This window comes from Lepidochelys kempii, chromosome 2, assembly GCF_965140285.1.
Source record: "Lepidochelys kempii isolate rLepKem1 chromosome 2, rLepKem1.hap1, whole genome shotgun sequence".
NCBI classification, from domain to species: Eukaryota; Metazoa; Chordata; order Testudines; family Cheloniidae; genus Lepidochelys; species Lepidochelys kempii.
Genome location: NC_136381.1, coordinates 157,773,533 through 157,797,665, shown reverse-complemented (window position 1 = coordinate 157,797,665; position 24,133 = coordinate 157,773,533). Strand labels below are relative to the sequence as shown.

The 24,133-nt window shown below is 41.5% G+C and overlaps 1 protein-coding gene across 8 annotated transcripts in view; it reads left to right on the top strand.

Moving 5' to 3' along the window:
* COL15A1 (collagen type XV alpha 1 chain) overlaps positions 1-24,133 on the top strand; it is a 282,083-nt gene that overhangs the window by 181,210 nt on the left and 76,740 nt on the right. For 5 of the 8 annotated variants that reach the window (XM_073332560.2, XM_073332555.2, XM_073332554.2 and 2 more), the window contains 5 exons: positions 6,849-6,911; positions 9,847-9,882; positions 10,395-10,529; positions 14,392-14,460; positions 21,298-21,342. In XM_073332560.2, the coding sequence (XP_073188661.2) occupies positions 6,849-6,911; positions 9,847-9,882; positions 10,395-10,529; positions 14,392-14,460; positions 21,298-21,342 (348 nt within the window). The remainder of the gene's footprint in view (positions 1-6,848; positions 6,912-9,846; positions 9,883-10,394; positions 10,530-14,391; positions 14,461-21,297; positions 21,343-24,133) is intronic. The other 3 variants (XM_073332558.2, XM_073332557.2, XM_073332559.2) reach the window with 3 other exon arrangements.

The window sequence follows — 24,133 nt, the reverse complement described above, 5'->3', positions numbered from 1 at the left end:
TTTTCAGATAAGACATTGTTGAGACCAGAAGTCACTACCCACTCTGCAATGTCTTGCATGCTGGACCCTCTTGTTAAATTCCATTTCAAGTGGCCTCTCTCTGAGTCAACTCACTACTATGGCAGCTGTTGCAGTATCATCAGAGGAATCTACATAACTAGGCTCCCCGCCCCCAACTGTTTCCTGTGAGCCGGGCTTCGACCATAGCTTTGACATAATTTGTGAGAAGTTGTCACTCGAGTCCACCACAAAGTTGTGCTCTTTAGCTTCCAGTTTCCTTCCCTCTCCTTTTCACAACCCCTGCACCAAAACCACATTGGTTCTGCATCCGTCAGAAACCTCTGAAGCCAGAGACTGGAATCAGGATATTGCCCTACAATAAAAACCAAAACATTATAATTCTTGTTGCAGTGCTGCTCAGAAGTCATGTAGCTGTGATATTCTGAACAAAATATTGTCTAACATCACATCCCAAACCAGGTCAGACTTCCTGGTGAGTATTACTGCAAGTTTGAGGAATTTCACTGAAAAATCTTGCAAGACAATCTGTTGCCGTAGTCCATTATTTGCTGCATTTATGTACTGCTCTTGCAAGTTTTGCTTTAGAAAGCGCTTTGCAATGCTTTTGTATGTTAAAATTGATTTTCAGTGTCTTGAGTGTTGCTGTTTTACATCTAAAGAAGGAAAAGTAAATACAAAGATATGGCCTGGAAATGAACATAACCAAAACTTACTGAAAAATGTTACAAATTCACTCTGGGAGATTAAAAGAAAGTGAAGGAATATATATTCTTTACATACATATTTAGACTTCAGAAGTGAACTTTTAACCTTTGGCATAATGTTGGATTTCATGAACTTTAATTTTAAACTGCCTTTTACTATACAATACAAAAAAAACCAGATGCCACAATACAAAATGTACACTTCCATTTGGATGATGCCTTAGAGATCTATTGCTTACAAAGCAGAAATAAGTCAAATGTGCCTCTGCCTAATGAAATAAGTTTGCAGAGGATTTCTGCATGTGAAAAGTAGACAGTACGACTATCTGTGCAAGGAGTGTCCAACTATTGATGGTACACGCAGTACTGCTTTATGGCTGCTGTGAAGATGGAATGTGGCAATAGCTCCAGTCCTTCAAAGTGCATAACTTTACTCTGAATTGTCCCATCGACTTTGATGGTCACAATGTAAAGTTAAGCATAAACCTTTGAAGGTTTCAAGGCCTGTGGTCTCAATCCTGTAAAACCTTTACCCTTGTGAGTAGTCCCATTGTGACCACTGACTAAAAGGGTAAAGCCTATTCATATGAGTAAGGGTGTCAGGTTTGGGACCTATGGATCTGCGTCTTGATCACACTGAAATCAATGGTAACTCTTCCATTGTGATTAATGGCCCAGGATGCCTGAACATCTGAGGCAATGAGCACTGTCCAGACCCACTGAAGTCCTTGAAGTGCAGGGTGCTCAACTCCTCACAGTACTGGTCTCTGTGTGGTCACTAATATAGATCCAGTTATACCAGCACTATAGGTTGTGAACCCTTCCATTTATGCTACACTGTCATCTGATGGCTGTGTTCGTGTGTTGTTCCACAATTTGTAAAAACTGCTTCATTGTGGGCGTATACCTAGCTGAATAGACTAAGCTATTCATCTCCCTTATTTTAATACACTTTAGTTTCTTCCAAAATCAAGGAATTTGAATGCCTTTTAGAGAAATTGATCTGACTAAAGTTTTGCAGATTTCATGACTCTTCGACATGCTGTATAAATCTAGGGGTCAATGATAGAATCAATCCTTTTTAGGATAAACTAATTAATATTAAAAATCCTGATTCTAAAATCAGGCTGTTAAAGTGAACATGGGTCTCGTTCTCCACTTGCAAATGGATTTTCACACCAAGGTCATTCCGCTGGTTTCAGTGTAGCTATTCCAGAGTTACACTGATGTACGTATGTATGTAAGAGGAAAATCAGGCCTGGCCCTCTGTAATTTACATGTGTAACATAAGTGGCTTCCTCATCCACTCAGCAATTTCAGGATTTAGGCTCTGATTCAGCATGGCACTGAAGCACGTGTTTATAGGATTGCCAACTTTCTAATTGCAGAAAACCAAACACCCCTGCCCCGAGGCCCCACACCCCCTTGTTTATCCCCCCTCCCTCTGTCGCTGGCTCTCCCCCCATCCTCACTCACTTTCACTGGGCTTGAGCAGGGGGTTGGGGTGCAGGAGGCGGATGAGGGCTTCAGCTGGTGGTGCGGGCTCTGGGGTGGGGCTGGGGATGAGGGGTTTGGGGTACAGGAGGGGGCTGGGGCAGGTTGTTGGGATGTTGCGGGGGGGGGGGGGGATGTGTGGGCTCCAGGAGGGAGTTTGGGTGCAGGAGGCGATTCCCGGCTGGGGCGGGGGGAGGGGGTTCAGGGTGCAGGATCCTAGCGGCGCTTACCGCAGCTCCTGGGAAGCGGCTGCCAGGTCCCTGCAGCCTCTAGATGCATGGGCAGCCAGGGAGGCTCCACACACTGCCCTCGTGCCCGCAGCTCCCATTGGTTGTGATTCCCAACCAGTGGGATCTGTGGAGCCAGCCCTCAGGACAGGGGCTGTGCACGGAGCCTCCCTGGCCACCCATGTGTCTAGGGGCTGCAGGGATCTGGCTATCGCTTCTGGGTGCCGCAGGGAGCTAGGGCAGGCAGGGAGCCTGCCTTAGCCCCAGGCCCCCGCTGTGCTGCCGACCGGACTTTTAACAGCCCGGTCGGGGGGTCAACCAGCATTCTGGTTGAAAACTGGATGCCTGGCAACCCTACCAACCCTTGTGTAACATAAACATGTGAGTAGTCTTGATTCCCGTGGCACTGCTCATCTGTTTAAAGTTAAGCCTATGCCTAAGTACCTGGCTGAATCAAGGACTTAGTTATTTAACAGCTCTCTTATTGGAAACATGTCTTGAAAAGGCTTGGATTAAAAACTGCCTATTGTAACTGGAAATATCGCTTTTACTAACTGCTTTAAATAGCATCTGTTATTGATGTGATTACATAGTTTTGTTTGTTAAATATACATGAAGTTGAAATAGCTCATTGCAACTTTTGTCAGCACTGATGTGGTTACATTTCTTGAAAAAATGGTTTTCATGTCCAATTTTGTAAAGACCAGTGATGCAGAAGAATTTAAATGTAAAGTAATAGCGTACTTGAGGCTACTCCAAAGCTATAAAGCACATCTGCAGCCATATGACGATAAGACTTTAGATCATTGTACACTGCATGAGTAATAATCATAATAATGAATAATTAATTACAATTTTAATGTTAATTCAACCCTCCCAGCCAAAATATTCACTGTATAATATAAAATAGACCTAAAACCTAATGAAAATCATTCCAATTTTGTTAATGTTAAAAATGTATACCGTATCAACTATAGTGGGTCCAGGAGGTAAAAATGGAAAGTGATGCGAGAAGGGTGGTAAATGTGAGGCCAGTAGTGGTCATCCTAAAAAGCACCAGACAAATGTAATAACATTTGGGGTGCAGGGCCTCATTCGTTCGTTGCTGACAACGCCCTCCATGGTGCAGTGTTACATTTGGAAACCACCTGCCACGTTTTGTGCTCTGTCACAATCTCAATTCCCTGTACAGGCTGCCGCTTGAAATGCTGCCCAACTGGGGGGCTCCTCAGCAGTGACTGTAGCAGGCTCATCAATCTCTACATGTGGCCCAGCCACCACTAGAAGGGGACAGAGCCACCCTGATTGCAAGCACCAGAGAGACAGTCTCCCTGCTCTGAGTTCTGTTGCCCAGCACCACAGTGGCCTGTAGCAGCCATAAAGAGGAATTATAGGGAAATTACTGCTCACTTTTGCAGCCCTGGGCTTGAACACGCTCACTACAGACAGAATCTCTGGGCAGTTTAGCTACCAAACTCTTAAGAACATAAGAACAGCCGTACTGGGTCAGACCAAAGGTCCATCCAGGCCAGTATCCTGTCTACCGACAGTGGCCAATACCAGGTGCCCCAGAGGGAGTGAACCTCACAGGTAATGATCAAGTGATCTCTCTCCTGCCATCCATCTCCGCTCTCTGACAGACAGAGACTAGGGACACCATTCCTTACCCATCCTGGCTAATAGCCATTAATGGACTAAACTTCCATGAATTTATCCAGTTCTCTTTTAAACCCTGTTATAGTCCTAGCCTTCACAACCTTCACAGGGAAGGAGTTCCACAGGTTGACTGTGTGTTGTGTGAAGAAGAACTTCTTTTTATTTGTTTTAAACCTGCTACCCATTTATTTCATTTGGTGGCCCCTAGTTCTTATATTATGGGAACAAGTAAATAACGTTTCCTTATTCACTTTCTCCACACCACTCATGATTTTATATACCTCTATCATATCCCCCCTTAGTCTCCTCTTTTCCAAGCTGAAAAGTCCTAGTCTCTTTAATCTCTCCTCATATGGGACCCATCCCAAACCCCTAATCATTTTAGTTGCCTTTCTCTGAACCTTTTCTAATGCCAGTATATCTTTTTTGAGATGAGGGGACCACATCTGTAAGCAATATTCAAGATGTGGGCGTACCATGGATTTATATAAGGGCAATAAGATATTCTCCATCTTATTCTCTATCCCTTTTTTAATGATTCCTAACATCCCGTTTGCTTTTTTGACTGCCGCTGCACACTGCGTGGACGTCTTCAGAGAACTATCCACAATGACTCCAAGATCTTTCTCCAGATTAGTTGTAGCTAAATTAGCTCCCATCATATTGTATGTATAGTTGGGGTTATTTCTTCCAACGTGCATTACTTTACATTTATCCACATTACATTTCATTTGCCATTTTGTTGCCCAATCACTTAGTTTTGTGAGATCTTTTTGAAGTTCTTCACAGTCTGCTTTGGTCTTGACTATCTTGAGCAGTTTAGTAACATCTGCAAACTTTGCCACCTCACTGTTTACCCCTTTCTCCAGATCATTTTTGAATAAGTTGAATAAGATTGGTCCTAGGACTGACCCTTGGGGAACACCACTAGTTACCCCTCTCCATTCTGAAAATTTACCATTTATTCCTACCCTTTGTTCCCTGTCTTTTAACCAGTTCTCAATCCATGAAAGAATCTTCCCTCTTATCCCATGACAATTTAATTTAGGTAAGAGTCTTTGGTGAGGGACCTTGTCAAAAGCTTTCTGGAAATCTAAGTACACTATGTCCGCTGGATCCCCCTTGTCCTCATGTTTGTTGACCTCCTCAAAGAACTCTAATAGATTAGTAAGACATGATCTCCCTTTACAGAAACCATGTTGACTTTTGCACAACAATTTATGTTCTTTTATGTGTCTGACAACTTTATTCTTTACTATTGTTTCAACTAATTTGCCTGGTACTGACATTAGACTTACCGGTCTATAATTGCCTGGATCACCTCTAGAGTCCTTCTTAAATATTGGCATTATATTAGCTATCTTCCAGTCATTGGGTACAGTAGCTGATTTAAAGGACAGGTTACAAACCATAGTTCCACAATTTCACATTTGAGTTCTTTCAGAACTCTTGGGTGAATGCCATCTGGTCCTGGGGACTTGTTACTGTTAAGTTTCTCAATTCCAAAACCTCCTCTAGTGACACTTCAATCTGTGATGATTCCTCAGATTTGTCACCTACAAAAGATTGCTCAGGTTTGGGAATCTCCCTAACATCTGCAGCCGTGAAGACTGAAATAAAGAATTCATTTAGTTTCTCTGCGATGACTTTATCGTCTTTAAGTGCTCCTTTTGTATCTCAATCGTCCAGGGGCCCCACTGGTTGTTTAGCAGGCTTCCTGCTTCTGATATACTTAAAAAACATTTTGTTATTGCCTTTTGAGTTTTTGGCTAGCTGTTCTTCAAACTCCTTTTTGGCTTTTCATATTACATTTTCACATTTAATTTGGCAGTGTGGCTGAGTTTCCCCTTTTTTTCCCTGTTCTCTTTTGTTCTCTTTGTTTCTTCTTTCCTCTCCCCACAGTTCTTCCTGTGTCTCAGTCCCATTCACAAGGGCCCCGAAATTCCCTTCCCCATTCTTCTTTCTTCCTTTCTCCAGGAGCCCCCTCCAGTTTCACTTAACGTGTGTTGGGCCTGTCTGTGGGAACAGTCAGACAGCTCCTTGCAGGACTGGGGATTGGGAACAGGGAAAAGGGCCTAAGGGAGGCTCTAAATTATATTGGCTAGAATGGTCACTCCTCCAGCTGGAGATGGCTAGAGTGTTGCACACTTGAGCCCCATCCTCTTCCACTGTAGCCACAGCCACGGTCCATCTCAGGAATGCTGCTTATGGGTTTTTTTCTGTCCAATGTCCTGTATAAAAAAAAAATTGTAAATGGGCTTTTTACCAGTTCCGTGCCATCCAACGATTCCCTGACGTCAGGGGAATCCCTAAGTGCCCTGTTAGGGTGGCTCTCCACCCCATTGGCACTGTCACTATGGTGCAAAGGGGTAAGAGTTGGAGTCCAGGATCTGGCCCGTGAAGTAGAGATGCCAACATTTCCAAGTAGACAGAAGACTGGATCCTGCATTCCTCAAACACTTAAACCTCTTGCTGATTGCATGAAAAGCAGAATCAGGACCATAATAGCAAGCAATATCAGTCCTTACATGAAAGTTTTTTCTCATTAAGTATTAGTGTCACTCTTCAGTTGCATACAGACCAACACATCATAAATGAAAACTCAGAAATACAAATCACTAGAATAGGAGGTGACTAAGGCATATTAGAGTTTATTTTTTAAGTTGTATTAGTTCAAATAAATTCATTTGGGCAGGGTATTTTCATTGTGATTGGGGCAGGTGCTTATATCTACTGGCATTTGCAGGGACCCCAAGGACATCCTGGACTTGATGGAATGGTTGGCCCTCCTGGAAAGAAAGGAGAAAAAGTAAGTTTAAAATCTAAGGGCTCAGTTCTGCGTAAAATCTTTGTCGCTTCTGAGCTGCAGGAAGCCCTGAATAGTTTACTGAATCCAGCTCCTAATGCTTGGTAAAACGTCTGAAATGGATGTTTGAACAACCTTATAATGTCCTGTTGCATCTAGTCCTATTTTATTCAATAGATAATGTACAACAATTCCATGTAATTCATCCACAGAAAGGCAGAGTAATAATTGGGTTTATGCAAGTAAAGTACATGGGGCAGGTGAAATCCACCCCTCCAGCCAAGAGTGACCTATAGCTGCAGCACAGCTCCCTGCTGCAGATTTTCCGCTGCATTTTTGTGGGGCGCTAGATCACTGGAACTACTTAATTGTGGATTCTATAGTCCATTCTCATCTTCACCTTCTGCCCTGGCCTATGTGAGGGCAGGTGTAAACCACCTATATGGTGCCAATGTTGCCTACATTTGCAATTTTGTCATGAGTGTTGCAGTATTTGGTGTTTTCTTAAAGGTGGTGCTCCTGGAGCAGAGGTGGGCAAACTACGGCCCATGGGCCACATCTGGCCCGCGGTTCCATCCTGCCTGGGCCCTGAGCTCCAGGACAGGGAGGCTAGCCCCTGGCCCCTTCCCCGCTGTCTCCCTTCCCCTGCAGCCTCAGCGCGCCATGCCGCCAGCGCTCTGGCCCGCCACTCCTGCTGGGCAGTGCAGGCAGTGTGGCTGGCTCCAGCCAGGTGGTGGGGCTGCAAGCTCCCGCTGCTCTGAGCAGCATGGTAAAGGGGCAGGAAGGGGTTGGATAAGGGGCAGCAGGTCCCGGAGGGAAGTCAGGGGACGGGAGCAGGGGGCGATTGGATGGGGTGGAGGTTATGGGGGGTCAGTCAGGGGATGGGGAACAGGGGGCATTGGATAGGCGTGGGAATCCCAGGGGAGCTGTCAGGGGGTGGGGGTATGGATGGGGGCGGGGCAGTCAGAGGACAGGGAGCGGGGCGGGGGGGGGTGTTGGATAGGGGCTGGGGTCCCGGGGGACGGTTAGGGGCGGAGGTCCCGGGAGGGTGGGTCATGGGACAAGGAGTGTTGGATGGGTCGGGGATTCTGAGGAGGGCAGTCAGGGGGCAGGGAATGGGAGGGGCGGATAGGGGGTGGTGGCCAGGCTGTTTGGGGAGGCACAGACTTCCCTACTTGGCCCTCTGCACAGTTTCGCAACGCCAATGTGGCTCTCAGGCCAAAACATTTGCCCACCCCTGTCCTGGAGTCAAGTGATTGCATGAGAATCTCTGTTTTCATTAAAATCAAGTAAGTTTCTGTCCCTTATTGTTGCAGAGAAAATCTGGAAAATGGGACCTAAGTGCACCATAAAGGCTCAAAAAACAGAAGGCAAAGAAAAAGAACCCCAATATTTTCTTTAAAAAATCTCAGGATATTTAAGCCAGTCTCATGATTTTGTTGAGGCTGAATCATGAGTTTTGAATATTTAGGGTTGGCAATACTGTGGTACACATGGGGTGCTCTGGCCCCCTTTGTGTGGCTACTCCAGTAATCCCCACACCAAGCCAACATGGACCAGAGAGAGTTAAAATAAGTTCCTTGTTCCAGAGCTCAGGCATCTTTGGCTTGATCTTGTGTCCTTTGTAGTCAATGGCAAAGTTCCGGTTGACTTCAGTAGGGCAAGATCAGTTCCTGTGGGAGGGTCCTGAGAAGAATAAAGATGCCTGGTTACAGTAAATTAAATTAACCTGCATCTCAGATTGTCAGGTGAAAGTCTGGAGGGGAGAGGGGTTACTTGGAAGAATGCCATTTTCATTCAGAGCATGTTCCTCAGAAAGAGGGATAAAGCCAGTTGGCTTGTCTTTCGGAGCCTATTTTCCTCACTGTATGAATTTGATAAGAATTAAATTATAAATGAAGCTCTCTGCACGCTACAGTTGCTCAAAGAACAGTCAGTGCACAGCAGCAGCAGCATCAAGTCTGCCAAATCCATTCCCATCTGTCGAGAGTAGTTTTACATGCTTCCTGTCATTCCTTTTTCTAACAACTCATTCTTTATTTGTCTGCTGTTGTTTTATCATTGGTGCTTACTCTATCGGTTGAGTGCTCATATGTCAAAATGCCCATTGTCTGTTTGTGTAGGGCCTATAGTATTTGGCCAGACATTATATGTATTGCTATTAACTCAGCGATTTTTTCCATTCACACTAACTGTTTTCATACTCTGGGTTTCTGCCTATTCTGTAAACTGAATAGGAAGAGAACGGCAGGGAAAAGAGATGGAGTGTGAGAGAGGCTTCAGCAAAAGCTGAGTGCGGGAGAAGAACAGATGGATGTCAATTCATTGTAGAGTACATAGGCAGGCTGACATTTGCAGCGTCTGACCTGTGCCATTCAGAGAACACCGAATACAGGAACTCTGCTTGTGTATTAAGGTTCCTATATCCCTTGTCAAACAGAGATCTGTCACAGATCGTGTGTGTATCAGAAAATCAGGTTGCTAGATTACCACAGTGGAACCATAAAAACATCTGTAGCAGTGTTAACACTCTGTGACTGGGCCATACTAACAATTTGATTGGGATCAAATCCTGCTCCTATTGCATTCAATGAGAATGTTCCCATTGACTTCAATGGGGTGAGGATTTCACCCTTGATATTTGATTCTGTGTGGTCCAAACCTCTAAAACCTGCTGCAATAATCAAAATACTAGATTGCTTCCTGTCTACAAACCACGCTGGAAGTGCTAGTCATTTGCAGATGTAATTACTCAACTGAAGGTTGTTTTTTTTAACCAGCAGCTTTAATGATTATTATAAACCAGCATTGTGACCTCAGTAAATTCAACAACAAAGATATTCACTGAAACCTGAATTAAGCAGAACATGTATCTGTGTTCTCTATGCCTAAATCATTTAATCCTGCTCAATTAACTGGCACTGGTTTTATTTTACAGGGTGATCAAGGTCTACCTGGTGCAGTTGGCCCAAAGGTAAAAAGATCAAACTTTGTTTATTTTGAAGTATAGCATAACAACATCCTTCAGGTATAGTGTGTCACCCATAGTTTGGCATTGTATTCTGCCTATCAAAAGTTTCCTGAAAACAGTTGAAAGAAAGCAAAGATAAAGCAGATTAACAAAATGAAAATATTTGTAATATTTCAATATTTTTTTGCCCAGGGCTTGAGAATCAGGGGACCTGGGTTCTGTTCCCAGCTCTGACTACTGATGTGCTTTGTTGGGGCAAATGACTTCAGCTCTCATTGTCTCCATTTCCCATTTATAAAATGAGGCAAAACCTACATCACAAGGATGTTGCAAATCTTAATTCAATAATTTTTGAAAAGTGCTTTGAGATCCTTGGGTGGAAGAAGTCCAGAAGATTATTATTCTGCAGCCTAATTAAATCAGTGAACATAATTTTCAGTCAGACAAATCCTGTAATTATATCTACTTGTTATAAATGTTCAGTAAAATCATATGTTGTTGCCCTTTTGCTTTAGGGAGATGCTGGAGATATTGGATCACCAGGCCCAGAAGGCCAGGCAGGTGCTGATGGGCAGCCTGGAAAGCCTGGGCCTCAAGGACCACCAGGACCACCGGGGCCACCTGGCCCAGGCTATGGGTTTGGATTTGAGGTGCTCTTCTACTAAAAGAGTTAATTGTATATACAAAGTTATTGGTTTCAATGGAAGGACAGCATACTCATTAACACTTTTCATGTCTAACTATCTTTAAGACAAATTTGATCAAACTGAATACTGTCTATAAAGTTTCTCTTCAGGTTTACTTTATTTTCTCCCAATCTACAGATAAGTTGTTTGCTGTTTTTTATCTCTGTGGAACTTAGCCCTCTATTTGGCAGTAATTATTGTTCATTGGTAATTGCTTTCTTTAACTTACTTTTATATAGGTTTCAGAGTAGCAGCAGTGTTAGTCTGTATTCGCAAAAAGAAAAGGAGTACTTGTGGCACCTTAGAGACTAACCAATTTATTTGAGCATGAGCTTTCGTGAGCTACAGCTCACTTCATCGGATGTATAAATATTCAGTGATCTTATAATATAGTATAATAAATAAATATAAGTAATAATATATATAAATATATAAATATAAATAAATAATATTTAAGTATAATAAATAAATATAAATATATAAATATTCAGTGATCTTAATACCAACATCAGAATTGTTGTTGTGCTATAAGCTAAAGCTCTTATCACACAATTTTCACAACCACTTTAGTAGTTTATTTTAGTGTGTAAATAATTTATAGTGTAGACTTAAATATATGATGACAGCTGCTGTTGTGCATTAAACCTGAGCTTCGGGTTCTGCTTTAACATGCCAGTTTTCACATGCTATCATTTTAGAGGCCATAAGTTTGGTATAGGTGGGTCAGTTATGCAAGCCTAAAAGACACAAAATGCAGAAATTTGGTAGTGATATCATGCAGTGTAATCCTGAATAGGAACATTTTCTCACAAAACCAAACAAATGAAAATTGAGACGTTACATTTTATTCATGCATATAGTGCCTCCTCTGTTTTAAAATTTGAACTCACCTAGGGCTCAGTTCAGTCCTTTATCTGAAAACAGTTCATAGTGCAGAAAAATATCTGAATCTCAGCACTGTGAGTGAAACACACTGAGGTAAATTCTGTCTTCCCTTTCTGGCAGACTTGGGGTAGAGGATCAGGCTGTGGTAGGGTTTTAAACATCCATATTTTTGCTAAGGTTAAAAGGTTGGCATTTAACCTCCATCTATGCCTATGTATGGGTCACCCTCTCTCTCCCTGTTTGTTTGGCTGTTCAGTTCAAGAAAGGCTCTCTAGCTAATTTTTTTTTCTGTATAGGACATAATATACATCAGACCAGTACCCAAGATTAACTTTATACGAGGAATAAAAAATGTTTGGCTGACAATTTGCAAACATCTTATCCAGGATAGAGTGGAGACCTTTAGAACTTGTCAGTTTTATCTGAGATATATAAATGTGGTTCCCTCAGTGTTTGCATTGTTCCTTTATACTTCCCTATACTTACTCTAGGAAATACATTGAATATGCTAAATACGGAGGTTATGTCCTTATTTAAGGACAAATTCTGATACCCTTATTCATACCTTACTCCCCAAGTAATTCTATTGAAGTCAATGGAACTATTAATGGACTAAAGTGCTACTAAACCAGAATAAAGATACCAGAATCTGGCCAGTAGATATCTCAGGCAATGCATTAGTTTTTAAGGAGCACCACTGTATTTGTTACTAGGGAACCTCTTGGTTCAGGATGGGATGAGGACAGTTAGGATCCATTTGACAGGTTTCAGAGTAACAGCCGTGTTAGTCTGTATTCGCAAAAAGAAAAGGAGTACTTGTGGCACCTTAGAGACTAACCAATTTATTTGAGCATGAGCTTTCGTGAGCTACAGCTCACTTCATCGGATGCATACCGTGGAAACTGCAGCAGACTTTATATACACACAGGTACTGCTGCAGTTTCCACGATATGCATCCGATGAAGTGAGCTGTAGCTCACGAAAGCTCATGCTCAAATAAATTGGTTAGTCTCTAAGGTGCCACAAGTACTCCTTTTCTTTTTGCAGTTAGGATCCAGTTATGGCCATCCATGTTCCAAACCCCAACATAAGTCAGAGCCCCTACAGGGGGCTATGCCTTATGCCAGGTAATTAGGAACTCTAGCTGGGAACTAGGACCATCAACTCCTTGAGAGCTGGTGAAGTTTGAGAGTGCTCTGTCTCAATCCCCACATGGTCCCTGGGAAGTTGACATAGATGCCAGCTTTGCCCCTCTAGCCCAACCGAGAGGTCTCTTGTGCAGAGGGAATTTGCAGCTGGCTAATTAGGGCCAAATTTTTCCTTTTTCCTCCCCCTAAGTCTGAGTGGTGTGAAGTTGCCAGAATTGCAGGAGATAATCAGGATTGGGGCCCCATTGCATTGGCACCATACAGAGGTGTAGAAAGGGCTGGTTCCAACAACATAAATTGGCCAGCCAGCTCTGAGCTGGAATAGCAGAACTGTATTTGTTTAATCATAAGCCAGGAAGATCAGGATGATTGTCCTTTCCCCATGTCTAGCTGGAAATCCCATCTAGGAATAGACTTGCTGATCCTGCATGATCATTTTGATTCCTCCTTCTGCCATCTGAAGACAATGCTGTGCCTGTTCTCAAGTTGGTATGCCAGTTTCATTAGGGCAATGCTAGCATTTGGTTGGCAATCTGTTTATTGCCCTAAGCATGTCTCTTCTGCAAAGCACTGCTTTCAGCATTTGATAGCAACTGTTATTAATTATGTGCCAAAACTGAGCTGCACTGGGGAAAGAAAGAGACAGGGTTTGCTGGCCCTTGTGCTTGCCAAAAGAACAGTCTGTATTACAGAAGGTACCTGGTAAACCTAATAAAAACACATGAGTGTCAAAAATGACAGTGTGTTATATAAAATAGGCATTAGGCATGGTCTTCGATGGAAAAATATTGCCACAAGGAGACCAATTAAAGAGCAATGGAGGCAAGGCGAAGGAACGTGCAGCACAAGTGCATTCACCTTGGGAAGTGAGCAAACAGCTAAACAGTTCAAAGCTCATCATCTCAATAGAGATTTCATTTGATATTTGATGCCCTTTGACTTACAGTTTGTGGAAAGAAGGAAAAAAGGGCTCCGCAGCATTCAGCTTTACTTTTCTGCCCTGATGGTGTGGAGTATAAGTGAGGTAGAAACAGACTGAGAAAAAGTGTTGCAGTCTCCCCTGTTGTAAAATTGGCATGTATCTAAAGAAAATGCACATTTCCTCGTAATCAAGATCTGCCCTCTGCTTCAGAGAGCCTTTCCCCATGTATGGACATTGCTGTTCTCTCAGCTCATGCTCATTTCAGTGAGCCATGTGAATCGCCTTTTGCATCCACAGTAATTGCAGGCAGGAGCCCAACGTTCAATTGTGAGAGGAAGAAATAACTTTAGTTCTTGAATCATAATTAGGCTGCTTGGCAAAATGCCTCCAGAGCCTCCTTTGCCAGAACAGATATAAATGTTTAAGCAATTTAGCTTTGAAAATTAATTACAATACACACAGCTATACAAAGCAGCATAATGCTTTGAGATAGTTAAATGACAAAACACAAATCCTACACCAGAATTTAAAGTATTACAAAGTACTCTTGAAAATGGAAAGTTGCTTTCACTCCATCCTCCTGTTTTTTTCAATGTGAAATAATGCGGAAGGTTGATAAAGTGACAAACCTATCACTCTGCGAGGTTCTCAGTTGACACAAAGGATCACTGTGCTGTTCCCACATTTGAATATAGCTCACCTCTAATACTTAGCAATGAACTGACAGAAAAATGGTTTTGGAGAAAAATTTAAAGTATATTTGTTTTTTCTTCAATGTCTTCACTTTTTAAGATTCAAGTGAAAGTCCTGATGTAAAATGGATGTGAGGGTAAAATGTAACATTCTGTGATTCTTTCCTCTTTCACGATAGGACATGGAAGGGTCAGGGAGCATCAGTTTGTTGAGTGAACCCAGAGTTCCAGGATCAAGAGGGCCAAATGTAAGGTTTTTGGCTTGGTTTTTTATTTAGTTTTCAAAACAAACAAAAAAATCATTTGAAATATACTCCTCCCATTTTATATTCTGTCTGTCTGGAAGACTAGAAGACTTTGGGTATTTTAACTAGTTCATCCATATTATATTATTCTGAATTATGCAGAAACAGTCTATTCTTTCTGTCTTAAGAAAAATGTGGAGTAGAGGATCTCGATCTGTCTCTCACAGGTGAAATCTGGAGTGATTCTACTGGTTTTGATTGAGTAGCTCTAGATTTATGTTGCACTAAATTATCAAGGTTGTTGCCGAGAAAATCTGTATAGTTTTTATGTAATTTTTTGGGACAGTTGATTAGTTTATATATTTTCTGATCTGTTACAGTTTTAAAAGTTTATGGGGTTAAAGTGCAGGTTTTTTTTCACTACCTCGTTATCTGCTCCTTTCCATTAGCCTTAATACATACTTTTTTCTCACCTAAATATTTCAAAAAACCCAAAACACTTCTCCTTCCTCCTTTTTTTTCCACCAGCCCCACTATTCAAGCTGCCTAGTTATGCAACCTTGATTTTTAAATTAACAAACTTTTCAGGAGAAAGAATTATTGTGTAAAGGTCAGTGAAAGGGTCTGCTCAAAGTGTAGGAGCTGTCAAAATAAAAATAAAAAATAAAAACCCCCAAACAAACAATGTTAGGCTGTATAGAGAATGAGAGAGGAAATAATACTGAAGATTATTATAATGCCATTACTCAAATCTATGTGTGCCCACACTTAGAATACTCCTATCAGATCTGGTCATCCTGTCTCAAAAAAGAGGTATTCAAAAGAAAGGGGTACAGAGATGGGTTATAAAAAGGATTAGAGGCCGGGACAAGGTTCTGCATGAGGAGAGATTGAAAAGATTGAGAGTGCTTAGTTTAGTGCGGAGATGAATAAGAGTATACATGACAGTGAAGGATACAAAATAACGAGGAGAAGGTAAATATACCCAGTTTCATAACTCAAGGTTAAAGGAACAGTCAGTGAAGTTGAAAGGCAACACATTTAAAACAGAGAAGAAAATAATCATTTTACACAATGTATAGCCAACCTGTGGAACTCACTGCCACAAGAGTGAAGTCAAAATATTGTCAGGATTCAGAGTGACTGTACATTTATACAGATAATAAAAACATCTCTAATTACATTAGCTAAGATACAATCCTTTTTTTAGAATGAATGTGACACTCTTATGTATCCTGGCATAAGCCAACCTGTGACTGATTTCTCCTCTGGGTAGTTTATTCCACAACTGACCACTAATGTGTTTCCTGCACCTTCTTTGAAACATCTGGAACGTATGTATCCACTGTCCGTAACAGGATACTGAACTAGACAGACCACTGCTCTGGTCTGGAATTTCAATTTCTATGTTCTTCTTCTAACTCCCCTTGTATCTCCTATAATTTAGCTTTTACCCCCTCTATTCCATTTAAATTTGTTTTACAGAGGTCTCGAATGACCAAGTGCTGATTGTCTAAAAGCCTCTTCTTCTGTCTCATACGCCTTTATCCTTTTTACTCTGCAGCCTTTGACATTGTAGACTTCAGTATCCAGGGTCACTGTCTGCCTACTGTGACCACTTCTTGTTCATAATCTCCAAGATACAAACTCGGGGAGTTTGTGAAAACTCTTCTACTCCCTCTTCCATACCCCACAGCCTGGATTCCTTTATTTTCCAAAATTGCTTTCCTGAATTCTAATACTTTTTTGCTGTTGTGCTGTTCTGTAAACTCTGTGAATTCAAAATGAACAATTAAATGAAATTGACACAAATTCACTGTTTCACCAATGTTCAGAAGCAGACTCAGACATGCTTTCCATAGTGAAATGAAAGTAAGTCTTTAAAAGGGCAATTCAGTGCACCACCATATGTGGTACCTCAGCTATGATTGGCAGACCTGTGAAATACACCACTTGGAATGACACACTGGGTTAATGTTCTAGCCTTTCACTTTCAGAGACCTAACTATAAATTCTGAGTTGTAGGTCACATAGAATAATTAATCAGGGCATTTGTTTATATCACAAAGTCATCATATGTTTGGGCATAATAGGATGTTTCTGCTTAAAAACAGTTGAAGACTTGAAGAGTAGGGGATATTGCAGGTGGGGACTGAAGTGGATTGAGAATGCTGCACATACCTGCCCTCCCTGTGCTTGGTTTCACAGCTGTGTTAGTTGCTCAGTTTCATGAGCATTGCACCAATAAAAGCAAACACGGGACCTAGCGGTTATGTCGGCTTTTTCCCATTCTGATGTAAGCTGTAGAGTTCTGCACAGAGTTCACATCACAGACAGTTGGGTTTTTTTGGTGTATTTGAGCCAGATTCACTCTGCCTAGAGCAGGAAAGTACCAAATGCCCCTTACTGAGCCAGTCAGGGCTGGAGCATGGTATTGTTTCCTCCATCACTCTCCCTAGAATTTTTGCCAGTCTGAGCAACTCTAAAATCTATCAGGGACTCCATTGGACTGCTCTCAGTCAGGGTGCACTGATCAATGTGTTCCCAGCCACCTTGGTCATGCCTTCATTATAGCAGTGCCACCAACGATTAACGCTGTGTTACCTGGTGGAGGGAAGGTTTCTGCCATTTCCCACCACCACAGCTGCCCTCTTTGCAGATTTTGCTCCTGTGCATTCCCTCTGTCCGAAGCCAGCATAACTTTGGGGGAAGGGACCTGGCCCCCCAGCCTAGAGAGATTGCTGAATGCTGGAGCCAACACTGTGTTAGGGGCCAGTTTTAAAAGCCAGGGGCTGAAATGATCTGATGCTTCACTGATGATGCTGAAACATCACTTGACCCAGGTTTCATTTTAAGAGAGTGCATCATCTCTTTATATTCTGTTTTAAACAATAAGAGTAGCCAAAACTATCGTATTTCAAAAATAAAAGCCGCAGCCAGACAGCTGAAATAAGCAAGCAGCCAAACTTGCCCCTTCTGAATTGTCTACATGACACCTTTACTCTGAGTTGCTTTCGGTGCAGGTGCTATTTCCAAGTTAGTCTGCTGTAGCCAACAGATAACATGTTTTATTGATTTTGAACAAAACTCTGAAAGTTTGCTTTCCCTGTTGTCCACATTTGCTTTCCTTGCCTTGGGTCAATAAAGCAGACACCAGATTTCAGATATATGCCATTATTGCAGAAAAGCTTTGCCATCGTGAGCTACTTACATCCTATAAAACCCCTAGAGGTTTCTGCCTGTGTTAAAAAGAAGATTGTCTGCTTCTAAGAGGATTTTAATTAAAACAAGCTATTAGGAGGTACATTGGGTTTGTTTGTACTTCATCTGTTCTGTCACAATCTCTTTAGATGGGATTGTAATTTCTGAAAGAGACATTGAACAAAAGATTCATATTATCATTTTGTGTGTAATTTATAGCAATAATTATAAAACAGTGACAATCTGCTGTATAGTTTATATAAATCTTTAATTCAACCTTGTATTAAGAAATTGGTAGTTCTGTTTAAAGCGGTGGTGCCAAGTATATGTGGTGAAGAGGGCTGAATTCTGTTTTTAATTATAGTCCGTGGGCTGGGCTATAATTTTAGGGCTCTCTACTCTTCCCTCCCACGCCCAATATTAAAGGTTGAATATAGCTTTTATGTAGTACTTAAATATTTAATTAGGGTTGTCGATTAATCGCAGTTAACTCATGCAATTATCTCAAAAAATTAATTGCAATTAATCGCAGTTTTAATCATACTGTTAAACAATAGAATACTAATTGAAATGTATTAAATATTTTGGATGTTTTTCTACATTTTCATATATATTGTATTCTGTGTTGTAATTGAAATCAAAGTGTATGTTATTTTTTATGACAAATATTTGTACTGTAAAAATGATAAACAAAAGAAATAGTATTTTTCAATTCACCTCATACAAGTTGTGTAGTGCAATCTCTTTGTCATGAAATTGCAACTTACAAATGTAGATTTTTTTTTTTTTGTTACATAACTGCACTCAAAACAAAACAATGTAAAACTTGTCTGAGGGTTTGGCTGAACAAGAAGTAGGACTGAGTAGACTTGCAGGCTCCAAAATTTTACCTTGTTTTATTTGTGAATGCAAGTTTTTTTACATAATTCTACATTTGCAAGTTCAACTTTCATGATAAAGAGATTGCACTACAGTACTTGTATTAGGTGAATTGAAAAATACAATTTCTTTTATGTTTTTACAGTGCAAATACTTGTAATCAAAAATAAATATAAAGTGAGCACTGAACACTTTGTATTCCATGTTGTAATTGAAATCACTATATTTGAAAATGTAGAAAACATGCGAAAATATTTAAATAAATGGTGTTCTATTATTGTTTAACAGTGCGATTAATCACAATGTTTTTAATCGCTTGACAGCCCTATATTTAATTGTTCAGTGCCTTGTTATCATATTCAACTTCACTTTCTTCACTCTGACCCCTTCTCCATTGTATCTGCTCAAACGATCAACAGTGGGACAGTTAATGTTGACATCCAAGTGTCATCATTGGGCTGTAGAGCTGACACCCCATTGAGATTAAGAGGCAGGGGAGTTCACGCCTCTGAGTCATTGTTTCAGTCTGTCTGCAGACTCAGAAACACAGCACTGCATTGGTTATACCTGCAAGGGCAGCTCTGCATTCAGAACGTTAACAAAAGCAGCTGTATCTGTAAATGTTAAGTCAGAGAACCCTCTCTCTCCCAAGTGTCTCAGGATACTATCCCCAGTTCTATGTGACTCTGTGAGATTTCACTCCACCTCAAGTACATTCCACAGCCTTTTGTAAGAACGTGAGCTTTGACTGTCACTCAGTCACCAGCTGGAAGTAGGTGTTACTCAAAAACTCCTTGGGTTTGACTTCCTGCCATATGTCTGTAAATCTGGTTTAAGGAGAACATAACCGTATTTTAATCTGTTCTATTCAGAAGGAACTTCTTTTGAGACAGTAGATGATCTAGTGTGGATCAGGACTGTATTGTAAAGCATACATGAACAGGAACTGAGTTAGGGCTGTGCTGGCAACCTTAACTTGATCATTTCCTGACTTTTGCGTGTCTCACTTTGCAACCTTGGAATTCTTTTGTATTTAATTTTGTGCATTCTTGACAAAGGAAAATGAAACAACAAAGACTTTGTGTTATGTTTATCTATTTGCTAGACACCAGTGGAAAGCTCTGTAATGCATAATATGTGCAGTCGGTGAGAAAAGTACTCCTGCCTTATTTCATGGACTCCTTTCTATGGGCTTATCTACACTTGAAATCCTACAGTATCACAGCTGCACTGCCTACGCTGACGGGAGGGGTTCTTCCCTCAGGGCAAGTCTACATTAGAAACTTGCATCGGCACCTACACTTGCACTCTAGAGCTTCTGGTGAAGATGCTCTAAGCCGATGGGAGAGAGCTCTCCCATCGGTTTCATAACTCCAGCTCCATGAGAGGAGATAGCTATGTCATCAGGAAAGGCTCTCCTGAGCTGTCCACACCAGCACTTAGGTCGGTATAACTATGTCACTCAGGGGGGTGGATTATTCACACCCCTGAGTAATGTAGTTATACTGATGTAGTTCTGTAGTGTAGACCAGGGCTCAGCGTAGCTAATCCAGCTCTCCACGAGGTGGTAGCTAGGTTGATGGAAGAATTATTCCTTCTACACTATGAGTTAGGTTTGCTTAACTATGCTGTTCTGGGAGTGGATTTTTCACACCCCTGTTGGAAGTAGTTAAATCAACTTAATTTTTTAGTGTAGACCAGGCCTCTTTCAAATGGAAGAAGGCTGCACTCTTTTGGCACCAATACTTATCGCACTGGAGAAGGCAGTGCAATCTCACTAACTCAAGAGAAACTACCTAGGAACTTTCCTAATCTTAGTCCAGGTCTATACAAGAAAATTAGATCATATAACTACATCCAACAGGGGTGTGAAAAATGCACACCCTTCAGTGACACAGTTAAACCAACCTAATCCATGGTGTAGACAGCACTCGGTCTATGGGAGAATTCTCCTTTCAACCTAGCTATCGCCTCTCGGGGAGGTGGATTACCTGCACTGACAAGAGAACCCCTCCCCTTGGCATAGGTAGTGTCTTCATGAAGCACTAATTGGGTGCAGATGCACTGCTGCTGGGGTATTTTTAAAAGTAGACCTGCCCTAAGCTTTCAGAGACAGCAAAAACAAACAACCAATGGCAGTTTAAGTGGTTGCATTACAAAAATTCAGTGCATATGCATAAAGTAGGGTTTTTTAAATGTTTATAATGTTGACAAATCATAAGCAGTTTTCACCAGAACACCAAAAGTCACCTCTGCAAGATAGGGAATACTGTCACTTCCTGCCAAATTTTACATTTTACCATCTAACACCACTTCCAGCCCCGGGCTGCTCAAAAAAAGGGTCACAAAGATATGTTTTATAATAGGGAAAGTATATTTCTTTTTATTCTCCCCAATCTTAAAAATGGCAACATCATTTTGATTTAAACTTTTCAAAAATACTGCTCCCAGGCTGAGAACATACCTCCAGAATTTCAGCCAGTTAGGTAAGTGATTGAAAAAAATTATAAGCAACTCCTTAGAATGGAAACACTTGGGCAACTTTAAATATAACTATCACTATATACTCTGCCTATTACAAGAAAATATTAAACAGATAGACTTCAAAATTTCTTTAAAAAATTTGCATTTTAATTCTTTCTGTTGAAACTGCTACTAAAAGACTTTTCCATGGTTGTGATTGTTAGCTTGTTTGTTACTGAGAAAAAATTAATATGAAATTATATATTGATATATCAGTAAACTCAGAATACTTTGTAGGGTCCTGTTGGGGAGACTGGACAGCGTGGGCCAATGGGACCAAAGGTAACTGATATAACAAACTACATTTGAAAGCCAGCATATTTTTGTATTTTCCATTTTCGACTTTGGTTTGCCATATTTAGAGTAATTCAGGTCACTTTTGCTTTTGTTCTTTTGCACCAAAGCTTTCTCTTTTTAAAAAACAAACAAAAAAAGTGCTTTCTGACCAACATTGACATGTCCTAAATACCATGGGCCAAATTTTTCTTTCAATAGCAAGGATGTAATTTTGGGGTTTGCTTTAATGGCGTTATTCCACATTTACACCAGAGTAGTGAAAGCAGTATTTTGCCCTGCATGCTTTGCTAAACATGTAGTTAAATGCTATATGTAAGGCCTTTCATTTCCAAATTGTATTTATTTATTAATTTTCCAGGAATTTATCAGTTTTTATTTCAAGAATTTAAAAACGGGTGAAAATCAATGCAAAAAATTAACATCATGGTTTTCCAGGTAAATATCAGGTTTAGTATTGGGGTTCAGAAAGAAAGCAACAATTAGGCTATGTCTACACTACCACTTATATTGGCAAAATTTATGTCACTCAGGAGTGTGAATATTCCACTCCCCTGAGTGACATTAGTTACCCCAACATAAGCGCTAGTGTGCACAGAGCTATACCGATGGGAGAGCTGTCTTCTATCGGCACAGAACGTCTTCACCACACCAGCTGTATGGTACAGCTGCGGCGCTGCACATGTATACTTGCCCTTAGAGGAACATGAGTTTATTGTTTATGAAACCATTATATCCCCATTGCAAAAAACCTTCGTTTTTACAAAACAGTTTACTGTTGACTTGAGCAGTTACACTTGATATAAGGTCTTCAGTGTAAATTCCAAAAGTCCCGGTTCACGTAGACTCCCAGCAGCTCTTTCAAAGAGTCTCAGCACTTCTCAGCTCACTCCCTGGTCCCATGGGGGGATTGGTGTGGTCTCTTACTAGCCCAGGGACAGGAGGGGGCTCTGTCCAGCTGGTGAAGTGGACCCAGCTCTGTGCCCTGGGGTTCCTCTCTGAGTAGTAACATGTTTCTAAACCCAGCTGCTCACAGCGGCCATCTTGGAGAAGCAGGTGCCTATTGGGGAACGGGTTGCCTGATACACTTGCAATGGGTGGGAGGGAGATGGGTGGAAAGGGGTGCCCTGCAAGATAGGGTGGAGGGAAGGGGACGAGACTGTATGCCCTGGGGCCACGCTGACGGGCTGGGATCAGGAGGGGCCAGTGCTCAGGGGTACAGCTTTCCTCTCCTTGTGGCCTGTCACTACAGCAGTTGGTGATCTCCACAGTCTCCCTGCCATTCTTGCTCCCCCCACTGTGCAGCTGAGATAGCCACCAACTGGCAGTTGTTCTCCTCTGCACAGGCATGCTGAGGAGGCCAGCAAAGAGTCAGTGAGGGGGGGAGCTGGGTCTGGGGAATTTGAGCAGCTGAAAAATCCAAATACTGCTTTTTTCAAAACCCAGGAATTTTTTGGAGGTTTTCAGTAAAAACTGCAAGCCAAGGGTCCTAGTTATATGGCACATATTGTACAATATCACAATAAATAAACACCAAGGCCAAAACATTCTAACTTGAGAGCCTATGGGTAGGCACCTAAGTCTATATTTAGGCACCTGCGTAAGTAGCCTGATTACAAAGATGCTGCACACACACACAATTCCTATGGAAGTCAAAGAAAGCTGCAGGGGCTCACCACCTCTGCAAATTGGGATACTCAGGGACAGATCATGCTCATACCCTGTAAGGTAAGTCTGAATAGGACTTAGGAAACAACATGAGGTTCCCCTTGTAGAGTTTCCTCTGAACTCTTCAGTCAGAGCATCCAGCCTTGCTTATCCTGACTAGCAATCACCACAAATCCAGTTCAGGATGTCTTAAAGCTACACTTGTTGGATAAGGAAAGAGAGGAATCATAATGCAAACATGCTAGAATAATATCACTAAAAATATCACTAGATGGGCAATAATAGGTGTTTTTGGTTGGAAGGATTGGTTATAGTATGGCAGGAGAAATTCATTGTTTTATCCCATTGTGTTTTGGCTCAGTGCAATCCCTCTTTGTCCTTTGTTAGCTCAAGGTTACATGTTATAGCTCCCAAAATGTGTGGGTGTCTAAGTTCCAGGAAGTGACTCTGTGCTTTATAGAAAAACCTGCCTTTTTGTTTTCCAAAAGACCCACCCCTTGTAACCACAGTGATAGAAGCAAGGTAGGATGGTCTGTGGTGAAAGAACTGGCATGGGATTTCCAAGATATTTCCAGCTCTGCCACAGATTTCCTATGTGGCCTTGGGCAAGTTACTTAATCTCTCTATGCCTCACCTCCCTATCTGTAAAATGGGGATAATGGTTGCCTCACAAGGGTGTTGTTAGGATAAATTCATTTATTTGTGAGGCATTAAGGCCCAGATCCTCAAAGGTATTTAGATGCCTAATTTCCATGGAGCTAGACACCTAAATATCTTTGAGGTTCTGGGTCTCAGATACTAATGGGATGTGCGTAGAATCCTGTGAATCACTTTATGGATTTTAACACATTGACTATTACCCCCCATTTATAACAAGCCTTTTGTTGGCAGCTCTTGAGTGATTCCTGCCCAGACAATGAAAGGGCCTGATTTTTCCATTGCCTTGTACCTCATGAAGTAATTTACTCCAGGGCAAAGTGGGTATAAAGTAGATGTACAATGTCACCATTCTGAGCTAGTTGTAGGGTTTTTCACCCACTTTTCACAGATGAAACTGATTTTCATTACCATGTGAAGCCAGAAGCAAAATTCAGTTTTCACCTACTCTGAG